At 41.8% G+C, this 22,711-nt stretch overlaps 1 protein-coding gene across 8 annotated transcripts in view; it reads right to left on the bottom strand.

The window, feature by feature from the left end:
* The window catches only part of dock10 (dedicator of cytokinesis 10), a 79,094-nt gene that overhangs the window by 18,010 nt on the left and 38,373 nt on the right, over positions 1 to 22,711 (bottom strand). For all 8 annotated transcript variants that reach the window (XM_054743389.2, XM_015951501.3, XM_015951508.3 and 5 more), the window contains exons 2-25: positions 21,557 to 21,676; positions 15,643 to 15,732; positions 15,115 to 15,197; positions 11,925 to 11,997; positions 11,557 to 11,709; positions 11,270 to 11,404; positions 10,971 to 11,157; positions 10,095 to 10,180; positions 8,124 to 8,207; positions 7,856 to 8,014; positions 7,524 to 7,769; positions 7,316 to 7,438; positions 6,357 to 6,439; positions 6,129 to 6,251; positions 5,965 to 6,044; positions 4,830 to 5,017; positions 4,643 to 4,708; positions 4,448 to 4,540; positions 4,235 to 4,358; positions 4,029 to 4,150; positions 3,816 to 3,899; positions 2,196 to 2,288; positions 1,178 to 1,296; positions 886 to 955 (exon numbers count right to left, since the gene is read on the bottom strand). In XM_054743389.2, coding sequence (XP_054599364.1) covers positions 886 to 955; positions 1,178 to 1,296; positions 2,196 to 2,288; positions 3,816 to 3,899; positions 4,029 to 4,150; positions 4,235 to 4,358; positions 4,448 to 4,540; positions 4,643 to 4,708; positions 4,830 to 5,017; positions 5,965 to 6,044; positions 6,129 to 6,251; positions 6,357 to 6,439; positions 7,316 to 7,438; positions 7,524 to 7,769; positions 7,856 to 8,014; positions 8,124 to 8,207; positions 10,095 to 10,180; positions 10,971 to 11,157; positions 11,270 to 11,404; positions 11,557 to 11,709; positions 11,925 to 11,997; positions 15,115 to 15,197; positions 15,643 to 15,732; positions 21,557 to 21,676 — 2,784 coding nt within the window. The remainder of the gene's footprint in view (positions 1 to 885; positions 956 to 1,177; positions 1,297 to 2,195; positions 2,289 to 3,815; positions 3,900 to 4,028; positions 4,151 to 4,234; positions 4,359 to 4,447; positions 4,541 to 4,642; positions 4,709 to 4,829; positions 5,018 to 5,964; positions 6,045 to 6,128; positions 6,252 to 6,356; positions 6,440 to 7,315; positions 7,439 to 7,523; positions 7,770 to 7,855; positions 8,015 to 8,123; positions 8,208 to 10,094; positions 10,181 to 10,970; positions 11,158 to 11,269; positions 11,405 to 11,556; positions 11,710 to 11,924; positions 11,998 to 15,114; positions 15,198 to 15,642; positions 15,733 to 21,556; positions 21,677 to 22,711) is intronic.

Genomic DNA, 22,711 nt, shown 5'->3' with positions numbered 1-22,711 from the left:
TTGCCTACCTTTGCTCTCAAAGTTTTAAAATAGCATGATACTGCACTTTTAAAAACTTTTCTCTTTGATAAAATGTGAACATGTTTGATGATAATAATTACTACTATTTTATTAATTTTCTTCTTCTTATTATTATTATAGATTTGCTTTAAAATAAATTCTGCCTGATATTAAAAATCCTATTAAGAATAATTTGCACTAGGATTGTACATTACATATCTAATAAAGCTCCTTTATTCAATATTCAGTGGGGGGTGTAGTACAGACAACATTTTTAGTGCTGATGTTGCCCTATGGCTGTGTCTCACTTGCTCTCAAAGGGCAGATTAAACTATATGGCCTCTTCTACTTTAATGACTCAAATCATCATATTTGATGTAAATGAGTGAAATCACAATCACTGTTTAGAAATGAGAGGACATTTTGAGAAAATATGAAAAAACTCTGTAAGTAAAACTGAACAGCACTCGTAGTGAACGTCATGCCATGTCTGTTGCTATGGTAACCTTGGTTTCACCAGCTCTGCTGGTCATCTCCCCTCCCCACCACTCCTTTCTGTTGTTGCCTCTTCAGACTCTGCAGTTTTTCAGCTCTGTGGCCAACATGAAATGGCTCTTGTGGTTTCTCCTGTTTTCTGTCTTAATTCGCTCTCTGATTTTTTCCCCCTATAAACAAACATGCTCTGTGTTTCTGACTGAGAGGGATAAATGTCCTCATTTATGCTCCACAAACACAAAAACATGAACATCCATCTTTTCTTTTCTTTCCTGCAGAAATTGTATTCCCTTGGATTACATTCCACGCCAAACAGCTGCTTTTAAAGATGCTGCTTGAGCAAGCAGAAAAGCACCACACATCTGTGTGACTACACACACACGCACACACCTTGATATAAGAGTGAAGATGGTGATCAAGATTTTCATCATGGCACTTGCTGACAATATGAACCAGCACTCTGCAGACAAAAGATGACAAAAACAAAAAGTTTTATAACAAATATTATATTTAACATTTAGAACACATTTTGTTTTTAAATTGGCAAGAATCAATCATTAACACATTGCATTTTAAACTATATATGCTTTTCTTGTGTAGTTTTGCACATGCTGCAATCATCATCATCATAATCAGTATAATAAATATAAGGAAAAGGAGACCTGGTAGTACCACTGATTACCTGGTGGTGGCAGTAGTGACTTCATCATTGTCATTCTGAGTCAGAACCTTGAACAGCTGGTTGAAAAGCACAGGCAGGAAGCGGACTATCGCTGGGATTCTCTCCATGCTGAGAAGACCCTGGAGACAGTGGGGGGTTTACCATTAGGCATAGGGCGGCTGCCGCCTGGGGCCCCCAACATAACGGGGCCCCATAGCCCTGACCACCGGCACCCCTCTGTTAATCCCACAATGGACTATTCCTTTAGGACGCCGATTCACACACAGGAATTGATTGGTAGTCATTCCACTCCAATCCAGTTGGTGGTAGTAATGCACCAAACTGTTGTTTGCCAAGTGCCATGGGACCACAAATAAGAAGAAGACAAAAAAGCAGAAGAAGAAGAAGAGAGGCAGGAGCGTTCGTAACAAACTCGAAGCGATAGTCAAAACATTAAGCATGAAATGGAGTTATCCTAGTGGCTCCAATAAGAGAAAGAAGCAGCTTGATTTAAAAAAGCTTTTATCTTCACTTCCAAAAGTGACAGTTTTTCTATGTAAACATCAAAAGGAAGCAGAAAGGAAAGACAATGGAAAATATTTAAAGGGAGGAAAACTGATCAAAATGGAAAATAGAAAAACAAAAGAAAGGCAAAAGCACAGGAGCACTGACAGGAAGAAGAAACCAGGGAAAATATTGAAAGCACTCAAAGGGAGGGAAAGACAGGAAAAAAAAGGAGGACTAAAAGGGAAAATAACTCATGTCAGAAGAGAGAAGAGTTTCACAAATCGTTGAAGGTAAGATTGTCAAAAATTTAGTGTAAGGGGGCCAATGTCTGTGTTCAGCTTGGGCCCCCAAATTGCTAAATCCGCCACTGCCTGGAGATGAAGGAAAAAGTTGGAACGCATGGAAATGAAAATAAATTAAAAAGAGATCAAAAACGGTCTAATGTGGCGTTGAGTTTAATATCCAAGGTTCTGTTTTCTGTCTGAGTAAAAATGACTGAGATTTCAGAATGTTTAGGTGTCTTTTCTCTGACCTTCAGGCAGTTGAGGAAGTTGGAGGTAGGAGGCTGAGAGAGGTCCAGCTCTCTCTTCTGGCACTGCTGGAAGAATCGGTTCAGGTGGGGGTCCTGGCAAAAAGAGAGGAATTCACAAATATCAGCAGCCAGCAGCTGAAAAATCACTCAGTGAACTCGATCCTTTTTATGTGACACGAATATGAACTTTAATACCTCAAAGTTATGTTTTATAGGTGCTTTGGTGTTAGATTAATCTAAGATTAAACTTATGTGAAACTGAAGGTACAGCGTTTTCGTTAGATAAAAAAAAATCATTGTTCGGTTTTCTGGGATATGAATGTTTTTTTTAAATCAATTAGTTACAAGTTTAAAAATATATGAAATAATAATTACAAAAGACTTAAATCACTAGTGGAAACATTTTATAAAAACTCTTCCTACATTAGGTCATTTAATTATGATATTTTATTATTTTGTTTCTTCTCTATAATCAAAAGTGTCTTTTCTATTAAAATACGTCTCTAACAGCACTTTAATAATCTTTAAATGACGTACGCATTTTATGTCTAAATGATTTTTGCTCTGTCAGTAAAATTAACTTCAGGCTGTAGAAATGTATATCCAACAGTTTAGTTTATGCTTCTGCATCTGCGTCGGTACAGAGACATTCAACACCATTATTCGTCGTTGCGAGGGCTCTCCAGCGGGCTCGCAAGGATGGACGGAGTCGAGCCCACTTTTCTAAACATCCGTCAAAAGAGATGGAGAATGCAAGCTAGTGATTGGTCGGGACGCCGCTTTCATCAACAGCACCGCCATTACGCTCGGAAAAAAATAAAGACAGCCGAAGATATCTAGCGGCAGACACGGTGCAGCTAAAAATAGGAAAGTTTGATTCACCCGTGACTGAAGGAGTAAAGATACGCAGCAGGTGTTTTATTCATGGATGGAAATGACATGAAATGTGGGTTTAGAGGTGGGTGAAGGAGAACGAAGGATAAATTTGTTCGTGATAAGGATTATCTGAAATACAAACACAATAGTAAAAGCACTATCTTGGACCGGATACACGACAGGGTACCCTAAAGTGCTACGCCCCCTGTGGTCCTGGCGGGGAGTTGCTTTGCATCACTCCCCAGGTGACGGGGTGTCCGAAGGCAAAACGCCCCCATCAATGCGTGTGTGTCTCTTCCTCGTGAAGCTGACGCAGAAGCATAAACTAGGCTTTAGAGAGAGACACACACACACACACACACACATTGGCCTTTCTCAGTGGCCTAGTGGTAGAGTGTCCGCCCTGAGACTGGGAGATCAGGGGTTCGATTCCTGGTCGGGTCATACCAAAGACTTTGAAAACAAATGGGACCCAATGCCTCCCTGCTTGACACTCAGCATTAAGGGGTTGGATTGGGGGGGTTAAACCACCAAATAGTTCCAGAGCGTGGCTGTGTCTGCAGCTCACCGCTCCCCCAGGGGATGGGTCAAATGCGGAGAACAAATTTCGCACACACACATGTGTGTGTGACAACTAATGGGACTTTAACTTTAACACACACACACACACACACACACACACACACACACACACACACATCAGAAAGCAAGTGCGCAGTAGAAAAACACAAATGGCATTTTTACCTGAGTGTAAACTGTTGAGACGACGTTGGTGGAGAGTTTGAAGATTGCTTTTCCTCCATCGACCCATTTCACATCGGCTCCATTCTTAGACAACAATAAGACACAACAGCTTGAACACTGGAACCAGCTAATGCTGAACATTCATATCTCACACTTTAACAAAAATCTCGTTTGGAATACCCCTTTCCCACTTCTAATCACTGTTGGTCTCACCTTAGTACTGCTGGCTTCCTTAATGGCCAGGTATCCAGGTGGCAGGTTGCAGGATACTGGAATGTTGAACTCCTGAGATGACACCCGGCCTTCTTTCAGTATAGGCAGCCAAGAATAGCCCACTGAAAATAAAAATAACAGATCATTGAAACGTCTGCAGAACCCATCCTCGTGCAACCTTCCTCAGGATTAACAACCATCCTTACCTGGAGTCTCTAGGGTCTCTTTCCTCTTAGCATTTGTCTTAGCATTAATGTCACACGTGACATGGTAGAAGGAGAAAAGAAGGTGGTGCTTTTCGTGAAGCTGGATGGGAAGCTCAACCTTCACCTGGAGGAATAAAATCATGAGGGAGGATACAGATTTAGTTGGTTTTGGTGTGTGACGATGACTGAAATCTCTCTAATTCTCCTGCTTGCCTCATCATAGAAGTCAGGGTTCTGAGAGTGATGCAAGACAGTGGAGGAGGCTGTTGTTGTGAAAACTGGTCCTCCTGGCTTGCCATAGATACACTAAGAAAAGAAAAAGTCCTCATGATGAAAAAAATGAACTTGGAAGAAATAATTCACATAACTGGCAAAAATCCCACCAGCGTTTTCGCTTGATGAACAAACCTTTAAGGGCTTGGCAACTTCTTCATCTGAGCTGCGGAATTCTACATAGACTGCAATGTTACGAGCCTGCGAACAAGGAGACCATTGTGATACTAATGACTGAGCTCATAAAAAAGGCAATGAAAGTATACAAAGGACCTGAAAAAGAAGAATGTTGCTCATTACTTCACATTCAAAAGATCCTCACCTTTGCAAAGCTCTTCTGACTGTCGTACTTGAGGTGCTTGGGGTAAACGTAGATGTGGTTTCTATAGACGCGATGCGGTTGGGTGAACCTAGTGGTGTCCTGGACAAACTCTTCCACCTCCACGGTGGGCTGGTGTTCACTCAGCTCTTCAAAAGGCTTCACTGGCACATATGAGGAAGTCACACAGTCTGGAAGAAAGGGGATTTAGGTAAGGATAAAAAAGTTTAAAGGGACCATATAATGGAAAACCCACTTTTGGGAGCTTTTTAGCATGTGACATTGTTATTTCCCCATGAAAAATACATCCAAACACATTTTTGGCTGTATTCATGCATTTTCCTGTTCCAGCTGCAAATTTAGAATTTTATTTTGAAATTCCTGAAAAGCCCAGATGTAAAGTTTTACGTAATACCGTCTTCCTCCTCCCGACACCAGGCCCCGCTCTTTCCCTGAATCTGGAATGTGTTCTGAAATCGGTCTCCAGTGGCCAGCACAGGATACGTAGCTTAGGTGTAAGGACGTAATTTTCACTTTAGAAGTGGGGGGGGGGGGGGGGGGGGGTATCTTTACAGTATGTTCTAATGGGAAACAGGCTTCAACACAAACGGTTGTTTTCCGCTTGGTCCTAGAACTCAACCAGCATCAATTTAATATAACGTAATATTGTTTTTGGATGGTAAAAATTGCAGGGGTCAAAACTGGACTTTGGAAAAAGTGGGGGGGACATGTCCCCCCCCCGTCCCCCCCAAAATTACGTCCATGCTTAGGTGACTGTTGTCATCTAAAAGACGTGGTAGTCTAGAGGTTAGAGTGCTGGGTTTACGCGGGTTCACGGCAGTAACTTTTTTCTTTTCTTTTTTAGCTACACTTGCCAGTATGTTTTCAAACTTTATTGGTAAACAGTTTAAAATATGAGGACTATATGTATATATTTTTCTATGTTACTTTTTTACTCCCTTTGTTTCCTTAGCCATTGAGAGTCCATGTGAGGTGAGAAGGGTACATCAGCTAAAATGCTGCTTGGAAATTACCAAATTCAAAGATGTTTAGAGACACAAAATATTGTAGCACATGGCAAAACGGGAGTTGGCAGGCAGATGTCTTAACCTAACCCAAGTTTAAAAATAAGACATACTGGGATGCTCCAATGGAACATAGTCTATTGCAATGTCTAATGTTCCTGGTATAGTCTGCAGTTTGCTGTTCTTCTCAGCCCTGCAAAGACAAAGAGAATGCATAAGAATCATTAATGATTGTTTTGTCTTGAAGACTTTCTTTTCTTTATGCAATTCATCCCACCTCCTGTACTCAGAAACCAGCTTAATCAGATCATCTGTGGAGATCTTGTTGCTTTCCTGTTTATAAAGAGGTGAGAAACGAGACTCCCGGTCCAGCGCTCCGTGGTTGTCTTTAAACACCGGTCTGTAATAAAAGAAGGTAATTTAGGGATAAAACATCAGATGGAGCAGCATCCCATGAGGGCCATCAGGCAGAAATCATTTAAAATTAGGTCTTGAAGCCTCTCACCTGACAGACCATGCAAAGGGCATACGGTACTTTCCAAGTTTGCAGCAAAACTGCTTGTTGGACTTTAAAGTCTTCAGCACAGTCTGTTCAAGATGCAAAAGAAAGAAGCGTTGGCAGATAGTTTTTAACAAGAAGCAACAGCTGACATTCCTGAATGCAAATCTACATTCTAGATGATCTGGACAGCCTGACAGACTAAACCTGGGGCTTGTTTAACACAGTAGCTCTGGCAGCAGGTTGGATGTCTGCAAATTCACTTAGCCAGTTAAACAGGGACCACATGAAGCTCTGCCAGCGGGGAGAGCAAAAAAGCATCCTGGATAGGCTCTTGGAAAAACCTCATTTCTGCTCTACCCAGGCATTCAGCGAAGAAGATAACCCCCAGATTTACAGGGAAACCATTTAGCAAATGTCAGTCTAAACAGTTTACTGGATTAGATCTTTTTTTGGTACAATAAATTACTTAACAGTATGTTTTATGGGCTGTGTTTCACAACCTGCTTTAAGAGATAAGAGGGTATAAATCACTGATCATCAACCAACCAGTGGATACTTGGCCATTTCTGGCCCATTTGGCCCTCAAAGTATTAAATTATTATGAAATTCTTTACAATCCAACACATTACCAGCTCTTAGGTTAGACTTTTCTTCATTTTATTACTTTTGTTAAAAATTTGAATCTTATTTTTTCACATGTATCCCTTACAAGTCGCTAATCAAAGCTAAATGTTTAAAGTATCTTAGCAAAAATAAGCAAATGAAGACAATAAACATCTTAGAAGAATGACTTAAATCATCCAGGTCCCAGTTTGCAGGAATGTGGCTGTTTTAAAGATGGCTCCTGCTTTGGAAAATTCTGATATTTTTAAATAATTACTACACTATAAAAATATGTTAGCTTTTTACTGATCAGTGGAGACAGATAAAACACAAAGCATGAATACAAATGAAGTTCTGACCTTGCTGGAGTCTGTATTCTTGATATAAGGTTCAGTGCCGAATGCAATATTTCCCATCAGCACCTTTTCCACCTTTGCCACCATGACTATATCAGTATGGGGGTTGGTCACTGAGAAAATGGCCTGCATGGAATCCAATAAGGAGGAGTTAGTCTGCAAAATAGAAGGGCTGTGAAATCTGTGCATTGATGAAGGGGTATTTTTGCACCTGTTTGGGGAAGCAAAGCCACTGCTCCAAGTCCACACTCAGGTGACAATCACCTGCCTTCTTCTCAGCAGGAGAGCACAAGCCGTTCTCTTGAGCTCCGACCCCCGTACCTAGGCCCGTTACCCTGCCACAGCCTCCGAGCATTTGACGCACGGCTTCGTGGTTAAGGTCTACGTGGAAGTCTGCAGAAACTTTTCTGCCTTCTCGAATATCCAGCAGAGCCAGCGACACAAAGAAGGGTTCGATCTAACGGAGAACGCTTGTTTCAGTTACTGCTTTCAGACCACATGATTGTTTCCCTTTAGCTAATGGTAAAAGTTACTCATGCTCACATTCGTGACGGGTTCTGTTTCACTCTCATTGACACAAGCCTGCAGCATGAGATTGAGAGACTTGCATGTGATCATGAACCTTCTGCCGAGCTTCTCTTCAAACGGGTGCACTGTTGAGCTGTCAGATAACGAGTGTTCTGTCCGCGGGCTTCTCAAAACCTGCGGCGAAAGCATCAAAGTTGATCTCACAGGGAATGATGGATGTAAAGAGCAGGGACACATTGAGTCAGTAACCAAGGCTGTGATGAAGCGAATGCAGAAGTCTTACGGGAGTGTCTGGGTCCAGAGAAAACAGATTCAACCGCTCTTCTCTTCTAGCAGAGCGAATTCTCTCGTCTGTCTCGGAGATGTACTGTGACAGGAGGGACAGCAGGGAAACAGGAATATCATCAGCAAATAACTGACTCTTTCAAGTGAGGATCTTTGGAAAAAATGGGAACAAATCATTTTAAACTTTTGTAAAAAGATCTTTGACTTACCTCAGTTTGGACAAAATGAGACTTGTTCTAACATGATTGACCTGCTAATGGCTAGTCCGAACAGTGCAAAGATCTAAATGGTGCAAAAGGAAACAGCAGCAGCTAGCTGCATCATGTCCAGTGTAGTCAGGGGGCCAGATTTATCATCTATGCACTTGACTGCAATACAAAATTTTCAAGTTATCAAGTATCTGCATGAGCTTCTATGAACTTTGCCATAGCAGAGCTGTTTAGGACGGCAGATATTCATTTTGGTCTTGGCCCTGCTTAATCTAGCCGTTAGCTTGTCACTCCAGTCAGAAACTACAAACTACAGCAATTCAGACAGATATCCACAGTAGCCACGTTTACCTGCGCCAAATTCCCCCAATCCGATTCAAATCTCGGTTGATCAGAAATCCCAAATCTCCGTTTACATGGACACTAACTGAAATGATCCGATCATGCAGTGAGGGAGGCTCGTTAGCTGTTGCACACATGTGCAGTGGGCCTTATTTTACTCCAACAATCCGAATGGCTGTGCACATGCACGTCAATCGGAATGATGATTGGAAAAAACCACCTTTCTCAATCGGACTAAAATTTCATTCCGATAGGGCCGAATCGGATCGGAATGTTCCGATTGACATGTTTACATGTAGAATTTATGATCTGATTGGGCGTTCCGATTAATTGTGAGCATGTAAACGTGGCTAATGATAAGGTAACAATCGTTCATGACCTTTCCACAGAAACACAGCATGTTAAAGGAACACTAGGCAGTTTTGGCTAGCTTATAACACCCCCTAGTCTCAGTTTAGTTGAACCAAAAGTGAAACCTATCCCCTCGTTGTGTGTTCGTCTTTTTAACACTTTAATCCAACAGCTGAAATGTCTCCCCAGCTTTTATTAGTGTTTACAGAGGTGATTTATCACTAAATTAAAAAAATTAGCTGTGTTCATGATCTAAAACATGCAGGAAATGTGTTGAAGCGCCAAGAATGTCAGCTCAATTTTTTCCAAGTCCATCAGGTGGCGGCCTGCCAGTCTGAAGTCGGAAGTGCAATATTCTGGCCACAATGGGCGGTGGGGGTCTGAGTTACATTTCATTAACCCTGTAAAGCCGGGGTATTCAATCCTGGTCCTGGAGGGCTGGTATCCAGCACGTTTTAGAGGTTACAATGCTCCAACACACGTAATTCAGTGATTGAATCACCTGTGCAGCAGGGCAACATGCTCTGCAGAAGCATGTTCATCATTTAAAATCAGGTGTGTTGAAACAACTTTTAAACTAAAATGTGCTGGATACCAGCCCTCCAGGCCTGGAAAGGGTCATTTTAGCACACACTGGCTCAAGAAAATTATTTAAAAATATGAAAAAGTTGCACAGTATGCCTTTAACTATAAATTTAGGTCTCTTTTGGGCATTTTGGAAATGCATCTTGTACGTTTTCAGCAAGTGAACATTCCACCCCTACTCCATGAAACCCTTCTTGTGCATAAATGAAATTGTAGTTATTTTTGTAGATAAAAAAGTATGACACAACATAGAGATTTAATCAATAGAAAATCCTAATTTTAGTGATTTACCAAAGACTCTGAAATCATTGTTTTACATAACCAGAATTTGAAGAGTGAAAACATTGTCTTGACTATTTTTGGTGCATTTGCAGCAACGACTCATAAGCACAGATCTTGCAAAACAAACCAGATAAAAACGTAAAGCAACAACACGATTCTGCCATTCGCAGTCTTAGCTGATTTCCTTATTTTAAACCTACCTTTGCCAGCTCTGGATGGATGCCGTTTTCTGTAATTTCTTCATTTTCCGGCAAACAACCCTCACTCAGCGACAGGTCAAACACATCTGCAGAGAGAAGCAAACACAATCAGGTCACCTGGGGGTCTGCTCATGACTGATGACCCCAACCACTGACTGGAGGTGAAAGTTTCTCCAAGCAATTTATATTATATGAATAATAGTTCCTGAAATAGGTCCAACTGTAAGTGAAATACTCGCCGACCAGAACCAGAAGACATGCATTTAATTAGGAATAAAATATGAGTCCACTAGCAGCATTCATGGATTTTAAGGAGGGTAGACCTCTGCAGAAATATACAGCTCAAGTTGCCTGGAGCTATTCTTCCAAAACTCTGTGCTGAATAAAAGGACTCATTACTGGTAGGCCACCAAACACTCACTGACTGATTTAGAGGCATGCTAACGGACTGCAGAGCCGTGACAGCTGAAGGGATTACATCACTTCTTCCCTTTTCACTGGTTTCAGCGCTCCATCACAGTGTCATGTTGGGTTACAGGCTGTGGACCACATGCCTCACTTATAACGCTCGAGAACTCCAGGTCTGATTTTTTGAAGAACAATGTTATCTAAAAAGTCCAAACCCAGCAGAAATACCCTTTCAGTTCACGGCAGAGTGATAAATATTATTTGGTACAAGTAAGTCAGACAGAGAGGAAATAATCCCTCTCTTAAGGACACAATGGTTTTTCCACACACTGGAATCAAAGAATTACACAAAATGTTTCTTCTCAATTTCCAAAAGCTACTTGCTCTTCTGAAAGCTCACGAGTGCTTTCATCCCTGCTTTTCCAACTTTAGCTTCCTGTTTTTCCACAGACAGTAACATCCACTCACCCTGCCGATGCTCATTGAGGTCCAGACTCTTGCGGTCTGGAGCCGGACCGTCGTGCGGACTGATCTGTAAGATACGGGTCAAAGTGCTGATCCACTCCTCCATGTCCTGCTCACTCTCCGCGGCCAGCACGAAGTACGTAACCTCATTCATCTTCAGCTCAAAGGCGTGCTTCCTCAGGCGATTGTTCTATAAGAGATGAAGCCGAGACAGGAGCATGTAACAGCATAATTATGGACAACTCTTATGTGATGATAGCCAATAATCGACGGCGCATGAGGAAAGGTGTTGCGGCGCGCACCTGCACAACACCCGTGCACGAGTCGAGAAAGATGCAACCTTTGGGCTCCTTGGAGATCTTTTCATCCTTGTAGAAGTTCATGATGTAGGAGTTATCCGTCAGCTGAGTGAGCTGAAAGTATCTCCTCTTGAAAGACTTTAAAAAAAAACATAGCATGGCTTTATGTTCTGAGAAATAAATACACTGGAGCAACAGAGCGACCAAATTATTAAACTTTAGGCAAAGTTTTGAAAATTTCAACCATGTCTGGGCTAAGATGAAAGACAGGAGGTGAGACGTTCCCTCACCCGCACAGTGATGCTGTTGTTAACAGTACTGTTGAAGTTGCCTTTGTACAGCCAGCCTGAGCGAAACACACCAATCCCTCCCCCTCCTCCTCCCCCTCCACCCCCTCCTCCGCCACCACCTCCCCCTTTGGACGAGGACAGAGAGGTGGTATCCTGCGGAACAAACAGTCACAGATGAATTAAGTTTTCCGTAATTTATTCACCAAAATGAAGCAGATCGATACAGAGGGGAGATTTGTTCAACCGTGAGCCATTTCCCACTGACGGGGGATGAAATCATCAATCTCACAACGCATGTTTTCTGTGTCAGCGGTGCATTTTAAAACAAGCAGAAGAGGTCGGATGCAAACAAGATGTTTCTGACTGACCTCGTCTTTATCTACATCTTCATAGTCGATCTCAAAGGAATGAGATGGCAGCTTCTCTGCTTTGTACATTTTCCTGGAAAGAAACATATAAAAACAGGTAAAGCATGTAAAAAATGGATTCCTGATCATGGAATACTGAGAAGGAGGAGATTATTTTTGACAACATGATAAATGTGTTCAATTAAGAGTGGTGCAAACAAGTTGTGGGCATCTGGCTCTGCTCCATCGCTCTCTGTCAGGAGCCAACAATAGGTGGCTCGTCCTCCATCCCGCTCCACTGCCTTTTAGAGTTGGACCCGTCTTTGTGTGTGAGCCCAGGGATAAAATGTCTTTCTCTGTGTGCTGTGAGGTGCAGACAGTCTGTGGAGAACACCACCAGAGCCTCCCTCCGCTAAAACGCCTCGCAGGCGTAAAAAGATGCTCAACAAAATGTCTTGTTGGACCGCGTTGGGAGAAGCTGTGGTGAATGTGGGCCAGCCACCGACATGGGAATGCTCCTGCTGGCTAGAAAACACAGAGGACTCTCTACTCAAGTCACAGCAGTGACAACTAGCAGTAATTCCCAATTGCACGCTGGTTTCAAGTGCATAACTCACTCCAGCTTGTTCCATTAATCTGTAAGCGAGCAGCGCGTTTACCAGAAACGTAAACAAATAGAACTAAAGTCGTGTTTCCCACATTTTCACTGACAGGACCTCTGAACCCTCGGAACTGAAGCTTTCTAAGTTAAAACTTGTGTTTAAGCCTCGTTTTATTGTTGAGTTCATCCTTGATGTCATTTCAGAGGTCATGTGAACTGAGTGAAAGAATACAGTGGCAACCCTGTGGAAGAGAAGAGGGACATTCCTGTGGCTGAAGGGTTATCCTGGGCTGGTCTCACTGGGACTGACAAAACTCCGGTTGACTGACTGACGACCCGACTTAAATCTGAGACTGCCTAATTAAACGGGTGTTTAACTGGATCCAAAAAAAAAAAGGGAGAATCTAGGAGCACTGACAGGTCAGTAACATGAACAAGATGGTGGCTAACGTTAAGCTGCAGTGAGGTCATTCCACCCAAAAAACTAACATTGCTCTCTGTTGGCGGTTATTTATGGGATGTCCTGTTATAGGCTTGGACGTCTCAGAATATTGACAATAATCAGAATGATGGGTTACATGAAAGTAAAAACAGGGCTTGTGATCTTGACGTCATCACCGACGTGGCCGCCTCACTGGAGGTGCGCGAGTCCTTTTCTTGTTGCTTGTTACTACTGTAAACAGCACTCAGTCTCGTTCTTGTGGCTTAAATTAATCCATTCATTATTCAGGTGATCGGTTCTATTACAAAACTCTAGTAAATCGTTGCTATGTTGTGGGGTGACACACGTGATCGCCAGGGGAATAAAGGTGGTTTTCCTGCTTGGAGGCAAAACCACAAAGAACAAGTATCTAGCCTAACAAAGTCTTGTTGGCTCACTTGGATCGCAGCTGTAAGGCGACCAAACATCACCTTCTGGAGTATTTTCATTCTGGTAAGTTACAGATGGTGTACTTTTTTAATACAACATTTCTTTCCTTCAACCGCGACATGCACACGAAACACACACACACACACACACACACACAGTCTACACTTACATACCGGTGAGCTAATGTGGCTCCACTGACACACAACACAACTTCTCCTGCCACCTCCTTCTGTGGGATGACAATTTTACCTCTCATCCAGACGTTTACATCCGCTTGCACCACAAACAAGATAGCCGAAAATGTCCATTATGCAGAACTGCAGAAGCAACAATACACCAACGGTGCTCCGATCTTGGGTCTTTCAAATGGATCAAAACCATTTAAAATGCTGATTTTGTCCACATATCGGCCCCAAATGTCTTTATTTAACCTATCCCTGTATATTCCGCATCCTTTTGGGGATTTTATAATGCTGTTTACCACTTTCTTTCACCCAAATCCACTTCTGCTCTGCGACAGTACCGTTTGTTTCACGGTTTGTTTACACTCGTCAACCTTCCAACATGTCCTCACACATCCCAGAATGCTATGCTTAATCCCGTGTGATCACAAGCCCTAAACTTTATGCTGGACATTTAACATTGACCTCAGTGATCACTGGGTTAGAAACTTGACCAGTTTCATATGGGACACAACTCTGCGGGCCTCTGCTGACCAAAAACCACACTTCATAGTTTTATTGCATGGGTAGGTGTTCTAGGGGCGCTCTTTGCCTGCTTTACAGCTGTTAGATGTAATGATAACAGTTAGCAATTTCAGTTTGCCAATTGTCAATAAAAAACACAAAAAGGAGAAAATGAAGAAGCTTGCTTTTTCTGTTGATATCATGATGGAGCCTGGAAGTAAAAGTAAGAGAGTAATGTCTTCGGAGGTGAAGCAAAGAGCAAAAATCAGAGTGAATATCGGCGTGGCCTACACTAGACTGAGGAACCTAAAGGAGGCTACAAAATCACAGACTGATGGTGACCTGGCTTTGTTGCTACTGGACTTGTAAATAATACTAGTCTTTGTCCAACACTGTGGATCTTTTTACTTCATGGTTTAGTTTAGTATTAGTTAGTTCATGTTGGTGTTAGCATGCTGTTAAAGCTAGCGACGGCAGGCTTCAGCAGGGTTGTTTACAGTAGTTGTAATTCCACTTTCAACCAGTAGGGCAGAGGAGCTCAGAGTTACTTTAGATCTGAATGAACAACTGGAATCACAAACGTGCTAGAAATTACGCAGATAAAAGAGAGATGCATGGCAGGAAGCAAGTATTTAATTATATTTAATTATATTATATTATATTATAATTTTTTTTATTTTATTTGCTGGTCAATTAACTAAACTATGTAAAAAGAACATGATCTGATTAATTACCACTCGTGACAACAAAGATTTCCTCCACACTTATCAGAATAAAAGTAACAATTAAATCAGCACAATTGTCTTTTTCCATCAGCAAGATGCACCGGGTCAAGCTAACCATTTGACACTCTTGTGCATTTGGTTCAGAAAATTTTAGCCCCAAACGTATTATTGAAACACACTCAGCAGCTAACTCAGCTGGAAATATAATGTTTCCTTGTGCTTTTCTTGGTGTGGACAGTAAAGAGATAATCTTTAGAATATTTCATATGAAGCTTCTCTCCAAATGGTTGTGACATGAAGGACGAAGCCTCGTGACGGGTTGTATTACCTGGGCAGTTGGCGATAGTCTCCAGCATAGTCATCGTACTTGAACTGGACCACGTTTAGCTCAGAGTTGTAATATTTGGAGGCCTAGAAGAAAATTTTAAGTTAGAAATTGGCCTGGAGAGGTTTTAAAGAGAGAGAAGACAGCTAGAGCACAGAGGGAGATAACTGGTGTGCAGGAACATCAGACTTATCTGAATAATAAAAGGAACTAAATTAAGATTCTGTCCTCCTGGGGATCCATGTATAAAAAAATCTCTGCATCTCTGGAGGTCATTTATCTGGTTTTATGCTGCTCTAGGGGACAAGTGCGGTCGAGAGGAAGTCGCAGAGACTGCAGGTTAGTTTCACATCCTGTTGTGACACGTACAAGTGTCTGGTTAGTTTTAGAGGTTTGGGGAAACCTTTTCTTTGGAATAAGGACGTTCTATAATAAAGACCAGCCTATTATTATAACCTACTACCAACCAACTTCTAACTGTAGCAGATTCAGTTAATGAGTCAGACACACTTGCAATGACAGACATCCTACCTGTCTGACCAGCAGACACTCAGTTTGAAGCTCCGCCCCCTCAGGAACAGTAGACTTGAGCGTCCGTCTCTCCTGAGGCACCATGGATACCTGCAGGGATAAAATGATAGAAATGATGATGATCTACCAACAAAGCTATAAAACTGTGTTCTCCCATCTTTAAAATACACATCCATACATATTTAGGAAATAGGGGATGTTGAAGTGTGCTTGAATAATAATGTCTTACATTTTGTAGATATCTTTCTGAACAGCCTCTATTCAGAGAAACAGAGTTTATGCCCAATAAGACCTCTGAGAGAATAGCTCACGCGAGTAAAGCCAAGACCAAAGTGAATTACCGTCATGTTAAAACCAGTGACTAAAAATAACGGACAAACCCTCCATGGCATCAGTTTCTGAAAAGACGAACTGAAGTGTCTCTGCTACCCTCTGTCTTCCTGGCTGTAACACTTTAACATGAGTCGGAGGCTGAGGCCTTCCCTGGAGCAAGCCGGGGGACGAGCTGCTAGCACTAGCGCTGATGGCTCATCTGCTACCTGTCAATCAAAATGACACGCCCCTTAAAGGCGTGGAAAACATTTTCTAATGATCATTTCTGATTATAACTGGTCCCGCTGAGTTTTTCGTGCAGGCTGAACATGAAAACAGTCTTATCGATGAAACGCTCAGATTTAAAACACCCGATAGATCTACATCACACTGTCACTGAGCATTCATGGACTCACCCATCTTGACTCGTGACACAGAAAGCTGGTGTTGGCTTAGCATCCAGGAAATGGCAGAGAATGTCTCCACTTGTAGTAGGGAATCGTTAGTACTAGCAACTGCACCACACATCAGAAGCCCTCCAGGCTTGTGTTATTTGTGGAGATAAAACATCCACATTGCAAAGCAAACGGAGTCAATGCTGTTATCCAATTTGAGGCGAGATGTCCAAATATCAGTTATAAAAGCCCATTTTAGAAAACACACCATGCCACGCCACGGTGTGCCTTATGAAAGTGCCATGGCGGCATAGCATTGTGGGAATTTTGCAGCATTTGTGCCACCACGCTTAGTAGTAATATGACCACAACGCTGGACTTGTGAATGCATATTACGCCTTGGTGTAACAGAGGGAGGTGTACTCAACATTTAGGGAGTTACTGCCGAGCTAGTTTTAAAACTACATTAAAAATGACAGTAAACATCAGAATCAGCTTTATTGTCATTGCCCCAGCGTCTCGAAGCACAGAAATTTGACTCCGCAGTACAGCCTGACCAAGGTTACACACACAAAACATAGAGAACAAAACAGACACAGGCAGACCACGAGAGCTGCCATTCAAGGCGTTCATGGGCAGTAAGTTTCGCTTTTGCAAGCCGAACCAGATGAGGTGATAAACCGGAGCGATGCAGATCTCTAGGAGCTTCTCTCCGTTAGAGCTGGAGAAACTGCATGGGGACTGTGGGGGACAGGCACCTTTAGGAGCGGCTTGTCAAAAAAAATGCAATGAGCGTGGCTTTGATCGCAATAAAAAGCAAGTTATGTTCGAGATTAATGGAAGTCCGTGGCAGCGCAGAGACCGTCCCAATACCCCCTTTATACCGTCATCGCTTAATCTTTTGTAAAAAAGACACGATTGCGCCACAGTCCGACCATTTATAAGGCTCCCTGAATTGGTGGCATTGTTTTCTAGAAGAGGCTTGAGACTCCAAATCCTATCATCTTTAATTATTTATAATTTCGAGCTTTATTTACATCTAAATGGACGAGTTACAAATAAAATCACCCCTCTCAGGGTGGTCATGACGGTAAACTTGACCTATTAAACCCAAATAGTTTTTTTTTAAAATCTAGACTGTAAACATCTTTATTTCTGCTGTGATGTTGGCATTTTTAACATTGAAATCAGCGATAACTTGCTTCTTTCTGGATCCAGCCCCTAACGAAGGAGGGGCCAGCTGCAATTTTTGTCACTTCTGTGTTGACTTCACTTTTGGCAGGTGGAGTTTGTCCCTTGGTTAAAACAGGTCAGATCTCCAGACTTCCAGAGCATATCACAAAAGTGTTATTTTATAAACACTATTGTTGATTTAACACAGTTATTTATAATGAATCACCAGCAGTAGCATGATGCAGCCCCTCCTGCACATTCAGAGGTCAACTAGGGTTTCCCAATATTTACGTCATAATAACTGGAATTCAGAAATTTCCAATATTAAAGGTTTAAACGATGTTCACAAGAACTGTTGTGACTTTAAGGTTTGAGCAAAGACAGCAGTCATGCATTCTGGTCTTGACTGCATCCATATTAGCTGTTGGCTGATCTGTTCTGTCGGATGTGAACTACTTCTCTAAGCAGTGGCTGTTCAGGAAACTACAACAGGTAGTTATTTGTAACTTTTACACAGAAACACACCTTTAAATGGTTAAAATATTCATTTAACATTTGACACTGTTTGATTAAACAATTTGTTAACTCACTGAAATTTTAAATGTGTTGTCATGTGTCATTTAATTAAAACCCCGCAACCCACTGGGTTGGGACTAATTTATGATGTTTGCACAAAACAGCTGAAAGCCATCAGTTCTTTAAATTATGCTTGATTCGCATGAAAAATCATACTTAATGCATGCAAAAATTATATCCATCACATTAGCTGGTTCAAGTGCCTTCCTTCAAATAACATATTCATGTGTGTGTGTGTGTGTGTGTGTGTGTGTGTGTGTGTGTGTGTGTGTGTGTGTGTGTGTGTGTGTGTGTGTGTGTGTGTGTGTGTGTGTGTGTGTGTGTGTGTGTGTGTGTGTGTGTGTGTGTCTGCTCTGTCTTCTCGATCCCCAGTGAGTCGTGGAGGATGGCTGCTTATACTGAGCCAGGATTCTCTGGAGGTTTCTTCCTGTTAAAAGGGAGTTTTCCTCTCCACTGTCGCTTTATGCTTGCTTAGTATGACGATTGCTGTATAGTCACTGACACTAGTCAGTGACTTGATACAATTTGATGGGTTCCTTATACAGGAAACATTATTTCTGATTGGCTTATTGAACTGACCTGAATTGTGAAGTGCCTTCAGACGACTCTTGTCGTGATTTGGCGCTATATAAATAAACTTGAATTGAATTGAGTTGAATTTTCCAGTTAAAGACAACAAGGGTTTGCCTTCTTGGCACAAATTTACAAACTCCACCTATAAATCATGCAGATCTAATTATAAAAATATATTTTACAATCCGCTAAATGGAAAAATCAACATCCAATCTTACAGATGGACATCCATATTCAGAATTAAACGCTAAATAAATCTCTGTGTGAACAGAGCAATAATCAGCATAAAACAAGATGGATTTAGATGCTGCAGCATCAGCTGAAAACAACGCAAGCAAGTCAACCCCTACCAGAGCCTAACTCCACTCCCACTTCATGTTTGAAAAATGCAACAAATGCTGTTGTCTGGCAGACCGAGAAGGAGGAGCTGCTAACAAACACACACACACACACACACACACACACACACACACACACACACACACACACACACACACACACACACACACACACACACACACACACACACACACACACACACACACAGGCTCAAGACAGCATTGTGACATCATAATGTTCCAGTTTACATGATAGCATACCTCTTAGCCAATAGCGGTGGCAGATTTAAATTAAAATACAGTGCAGAGTTTTTACCTGACAACGGCACAACACTGCCAGTTTTAGGCTGAAAATTTAAATTTTAACTAAGATGCACTGAAGTGCCAAATTATTGACTACACGTGCCTGCAGCACGATTAGACACTCGTTTATTTAGTTTATCAGCAAAAAAAAAGTTTATTTGGGGGTGACTTGCTCTTTAAAGTTTGGCAGCTATCTCGTGAATAAGCAGGGTTGGTAAATGGCAGTTCTTTAAAAAAATGGAAATGAAAATGAAAAATGATTGTGAGTTGCAGACACAAAGTTATAGAAACCAGAGGAGGCTGCTGCCAGACAAAGCTGGCAACCCCTCAAGTCGTGTATTAAGGCTTCAGGTCTGTGAATTCTTTTACCACCAATATTCCATTTGAAAGTGCAGCGGATGCACATCTGAAGCAAAGCACTGGCAAAGTAATGAAGGTAGTAATGAACAAAAGACCTATGAGAATAAACCATCAGCTGTAATGAAAAAACTGCTATGCTCAGTGTGAATAAATGATGAAGTTTCGTGACGGCGTTTTTTACACACAAATCTATCAGAGTCCAATTTAGCCAAAAGCACGAACAACTTGACTTGCACCCGTTCTGGGTTGGAGGCTTCAACACAGATCTGATTCTGATTCCATTTTAATTCATCCCAAGAGTGTACACTGCAAAAACTGATTTCTAAGAAAGTAAAATAACCCTATCTTTAGACATTTTATCTCATTTGTACTCTAAAAAATATATGTATCCTCTAGAGAATTAGCAATACTTAAATCATTCTTAAATATGATCCAAACGTTCTTGTCTCTAAATCCAAGACCATGGTCTTGAGCTGGAAAAGGGTAGAACGCCTTCTCCGTCTCAGGGATGAGGTCCTGCCCCAAAGGGAAGGAGTTGAAGTATCTCTAAGTTGTTCACGAGTGAGGGAAAGATGGAGCCCAAGATCAACCGGTGGATTGGTCCTGCATCTGCTGTGATGCGGATGTTGTACTGCTCTGTCGTGGTGAAAAGAGAGCTGAGCTGGAAGGCAAAGCTCTTAATTTACCGGTCGATCTACGTTCCTGCCCTCATCTATGGTCATGTGCTTTGGGTAGTGACTGAAAGAATGAAATCATGGAAAAAAAGCAGCCGAAATGAGTTTTCTCCGCAGGGTGGCTGGGCTCTCCCTTGGAGATAGGGTGAGAAGCTGGGTCATCCGGGGCTCGGAGTAGACCCGCTGCTCTTCCACATTGAGAGGAGCCAGTTGAGGTGGCTTAGGATCTAGTTAAGATGTGTTTTGGATGCCTCCTTGGTGAGGTTTTCCGGGCACATCCAACCAGGAGAAGGCCTAAGGGAAGACCCAGGACACACTGGAGGGATTATGTCTCTTGGCTGTTCAGGGAAAGCCTTAGGATTTCCCTGGTGGAGCTGGTCCAAGTGGCTGGGGAGAGGGAAGTCTGGGCCTCCCTACTTAGGCTGCTGCCCCCGCGCCCCGACCCCGGATTAGGGGCCGAAAATGGATGGTTGGGCTTTCTTGTTTTGAGTAGAAAACTCAAATGGGGTAAGCAAAATTTCTTGGCTGGTATTCTACCAAAATAATCTCATTTTAGATTTAGTAGCTAATTCAAAAAGTTCTAGTCAAGCAACTTTTGCCTACTGCAGGTTTTATTTGTACTAAAAACAAGAACATTCGGATCATTTTTAAGAATATTTTCCTCATTCTAAGTATTAATGCAAATTTTCTAGAGAAGAACATTTTTTTCTTCTTAGGCAAAAATTAAAATAAAGTGTTCAAAAATTTGGCTTTTTTTAACTTTCTTAGAAATCGGTTTTTGCCGTGTAGAGTAAACAGGATAACCAGTGGGAAAAGTTGGATTATTTTAGTCGTGCTTGATTAACCATGCTCTCATGTTGACCAGATCTTTATAAATACCAGCCACAAAAAAATCATTAAAGACATTTTTAGAGCTAATTTGTGGGGTTTTTTTGCCAAAGCTTCTCTAGAAATCCTACCTGTTTTTGTCGCTTCATGACCTTATATAAAAAAACACATTGATAGGTTAAATTATAGCAGCTGTTTTTGAGCATAAAAACTGGGAATGTTGAAATACGTTCACCCAATCAAATGTGTGATATAGCCACAGGAACTGACACCACACAGCAAAGACTTTCCCAAAACTAAAGAAAAGATCTGATTTGAACCAGGATGGTCTTCATGTTTTCACTGAAACATGACATCATAACACACACATACACACACTTACAGTGAAATCATTGTCAGGAAAGAGGAGGAGATCTCTGAGAGGATCTTCCTTCAGCTCATCCAACAGCTCAGAGATGACGGCCTCATAGTCGAGAGGATCGATCAACTTCGGCTTCTCCTGCTGCAAAAGGAAAAATAGCAACCCGGTCAGTTTTTAATTGTAGGTTTGGGTCAAAAAAATAAAAAATAAAACTTGATCCAAAGTTACTAAATATGATGAAGCAGGTATAATTTAATTTTCTATTCAAAAAGGATGTCCAATATTTTTGGTCTATCATCATTATTGACCAATATTGGCATAGAAAAGGAAATGATCATTATCAGTTCTTCAATGACACAACAAAAGCAAAAGTTTTGGGCAGGTGTGAAAAAACACTGAGAACCAGGGCTATTGAATTCCGGGCCTCGAGGGCCGGTATCCAGCACGCTTTAGTTTAACTCAACTTCAACACACCTGACTTCAATCAACAGGTGATTAACAGGCTTCTGCTGAGCCTGATGAGCTGCTGCTAACCCTAACCACTAAAACGTGCCAGATACCGGCCCTCGAGGCCCGGAATTCAATAGCCCTGCTTTGAAAAAATGTATATACAGTAAATTATGATTGTTTATGTTTATTAATTTACTAAATACAAAGTGAGTGACCCCAAACATGCAGCCAAAGTTAATAAGAACTATCTTAACAAGAAATCCTAGAAGCAAGTAAGTAAGTAAACTTGTGACCATAACTTCTGTATGGTCTCCCCAACAAACTCCTTCATGAACTGCAAATGGTCCAGAATTCAGCAGCCCGTATTATCACCAGAACCCCTTCCTTTCACCACATCACCCCGGTTCTCCAGCAGCTTCACTGGCTCCCAGTTAAATTCAGGTCCATCTTCAAAATTCTCCTCCATACCTTCAAAGCTATCCACAACCTCTCTCCTCCATATATCTCAGACCTTATAAGTATTCACACCCCATCCCGTTCACTCAGATCATCTTCTTCCATCCATCTTGCGGTTTCTTCTGCCCGTCTCGCTACCATGGGGAGCAGAGCTTTCAGCCGCTCTGCTCCCCGTCTCTGGAACTCACTTCCCCCAGACATCAGGAACATCGACAGTTTTACCCTTTTCCAATCAAAACTCAAAACACACATGTTTAAATCTGCCTACAA

The sequence above is a fragment of the Nothobranchius furzeri genome, chromosome 13, assembly GCF_043380555.1.
Source record: "Nothobranchius furzeri strain GRZ-AD chromosome 13, NfurGRZ-RIMD1, whole genome shotgun sequence".
Classification (NCBI taxonomy): Eukaryota; Metazoa; Chordata; class Actinopteri; order Cyprinodontiformes; family Nothobranchiidae; genus Nothobranchius; species Nothobranchius furzeri.
The sequence above is the reverse complement of the archived record's forward strand: the minus strand, read 5'-3'. Positions and strand labels throughout refer to the sequence as shown.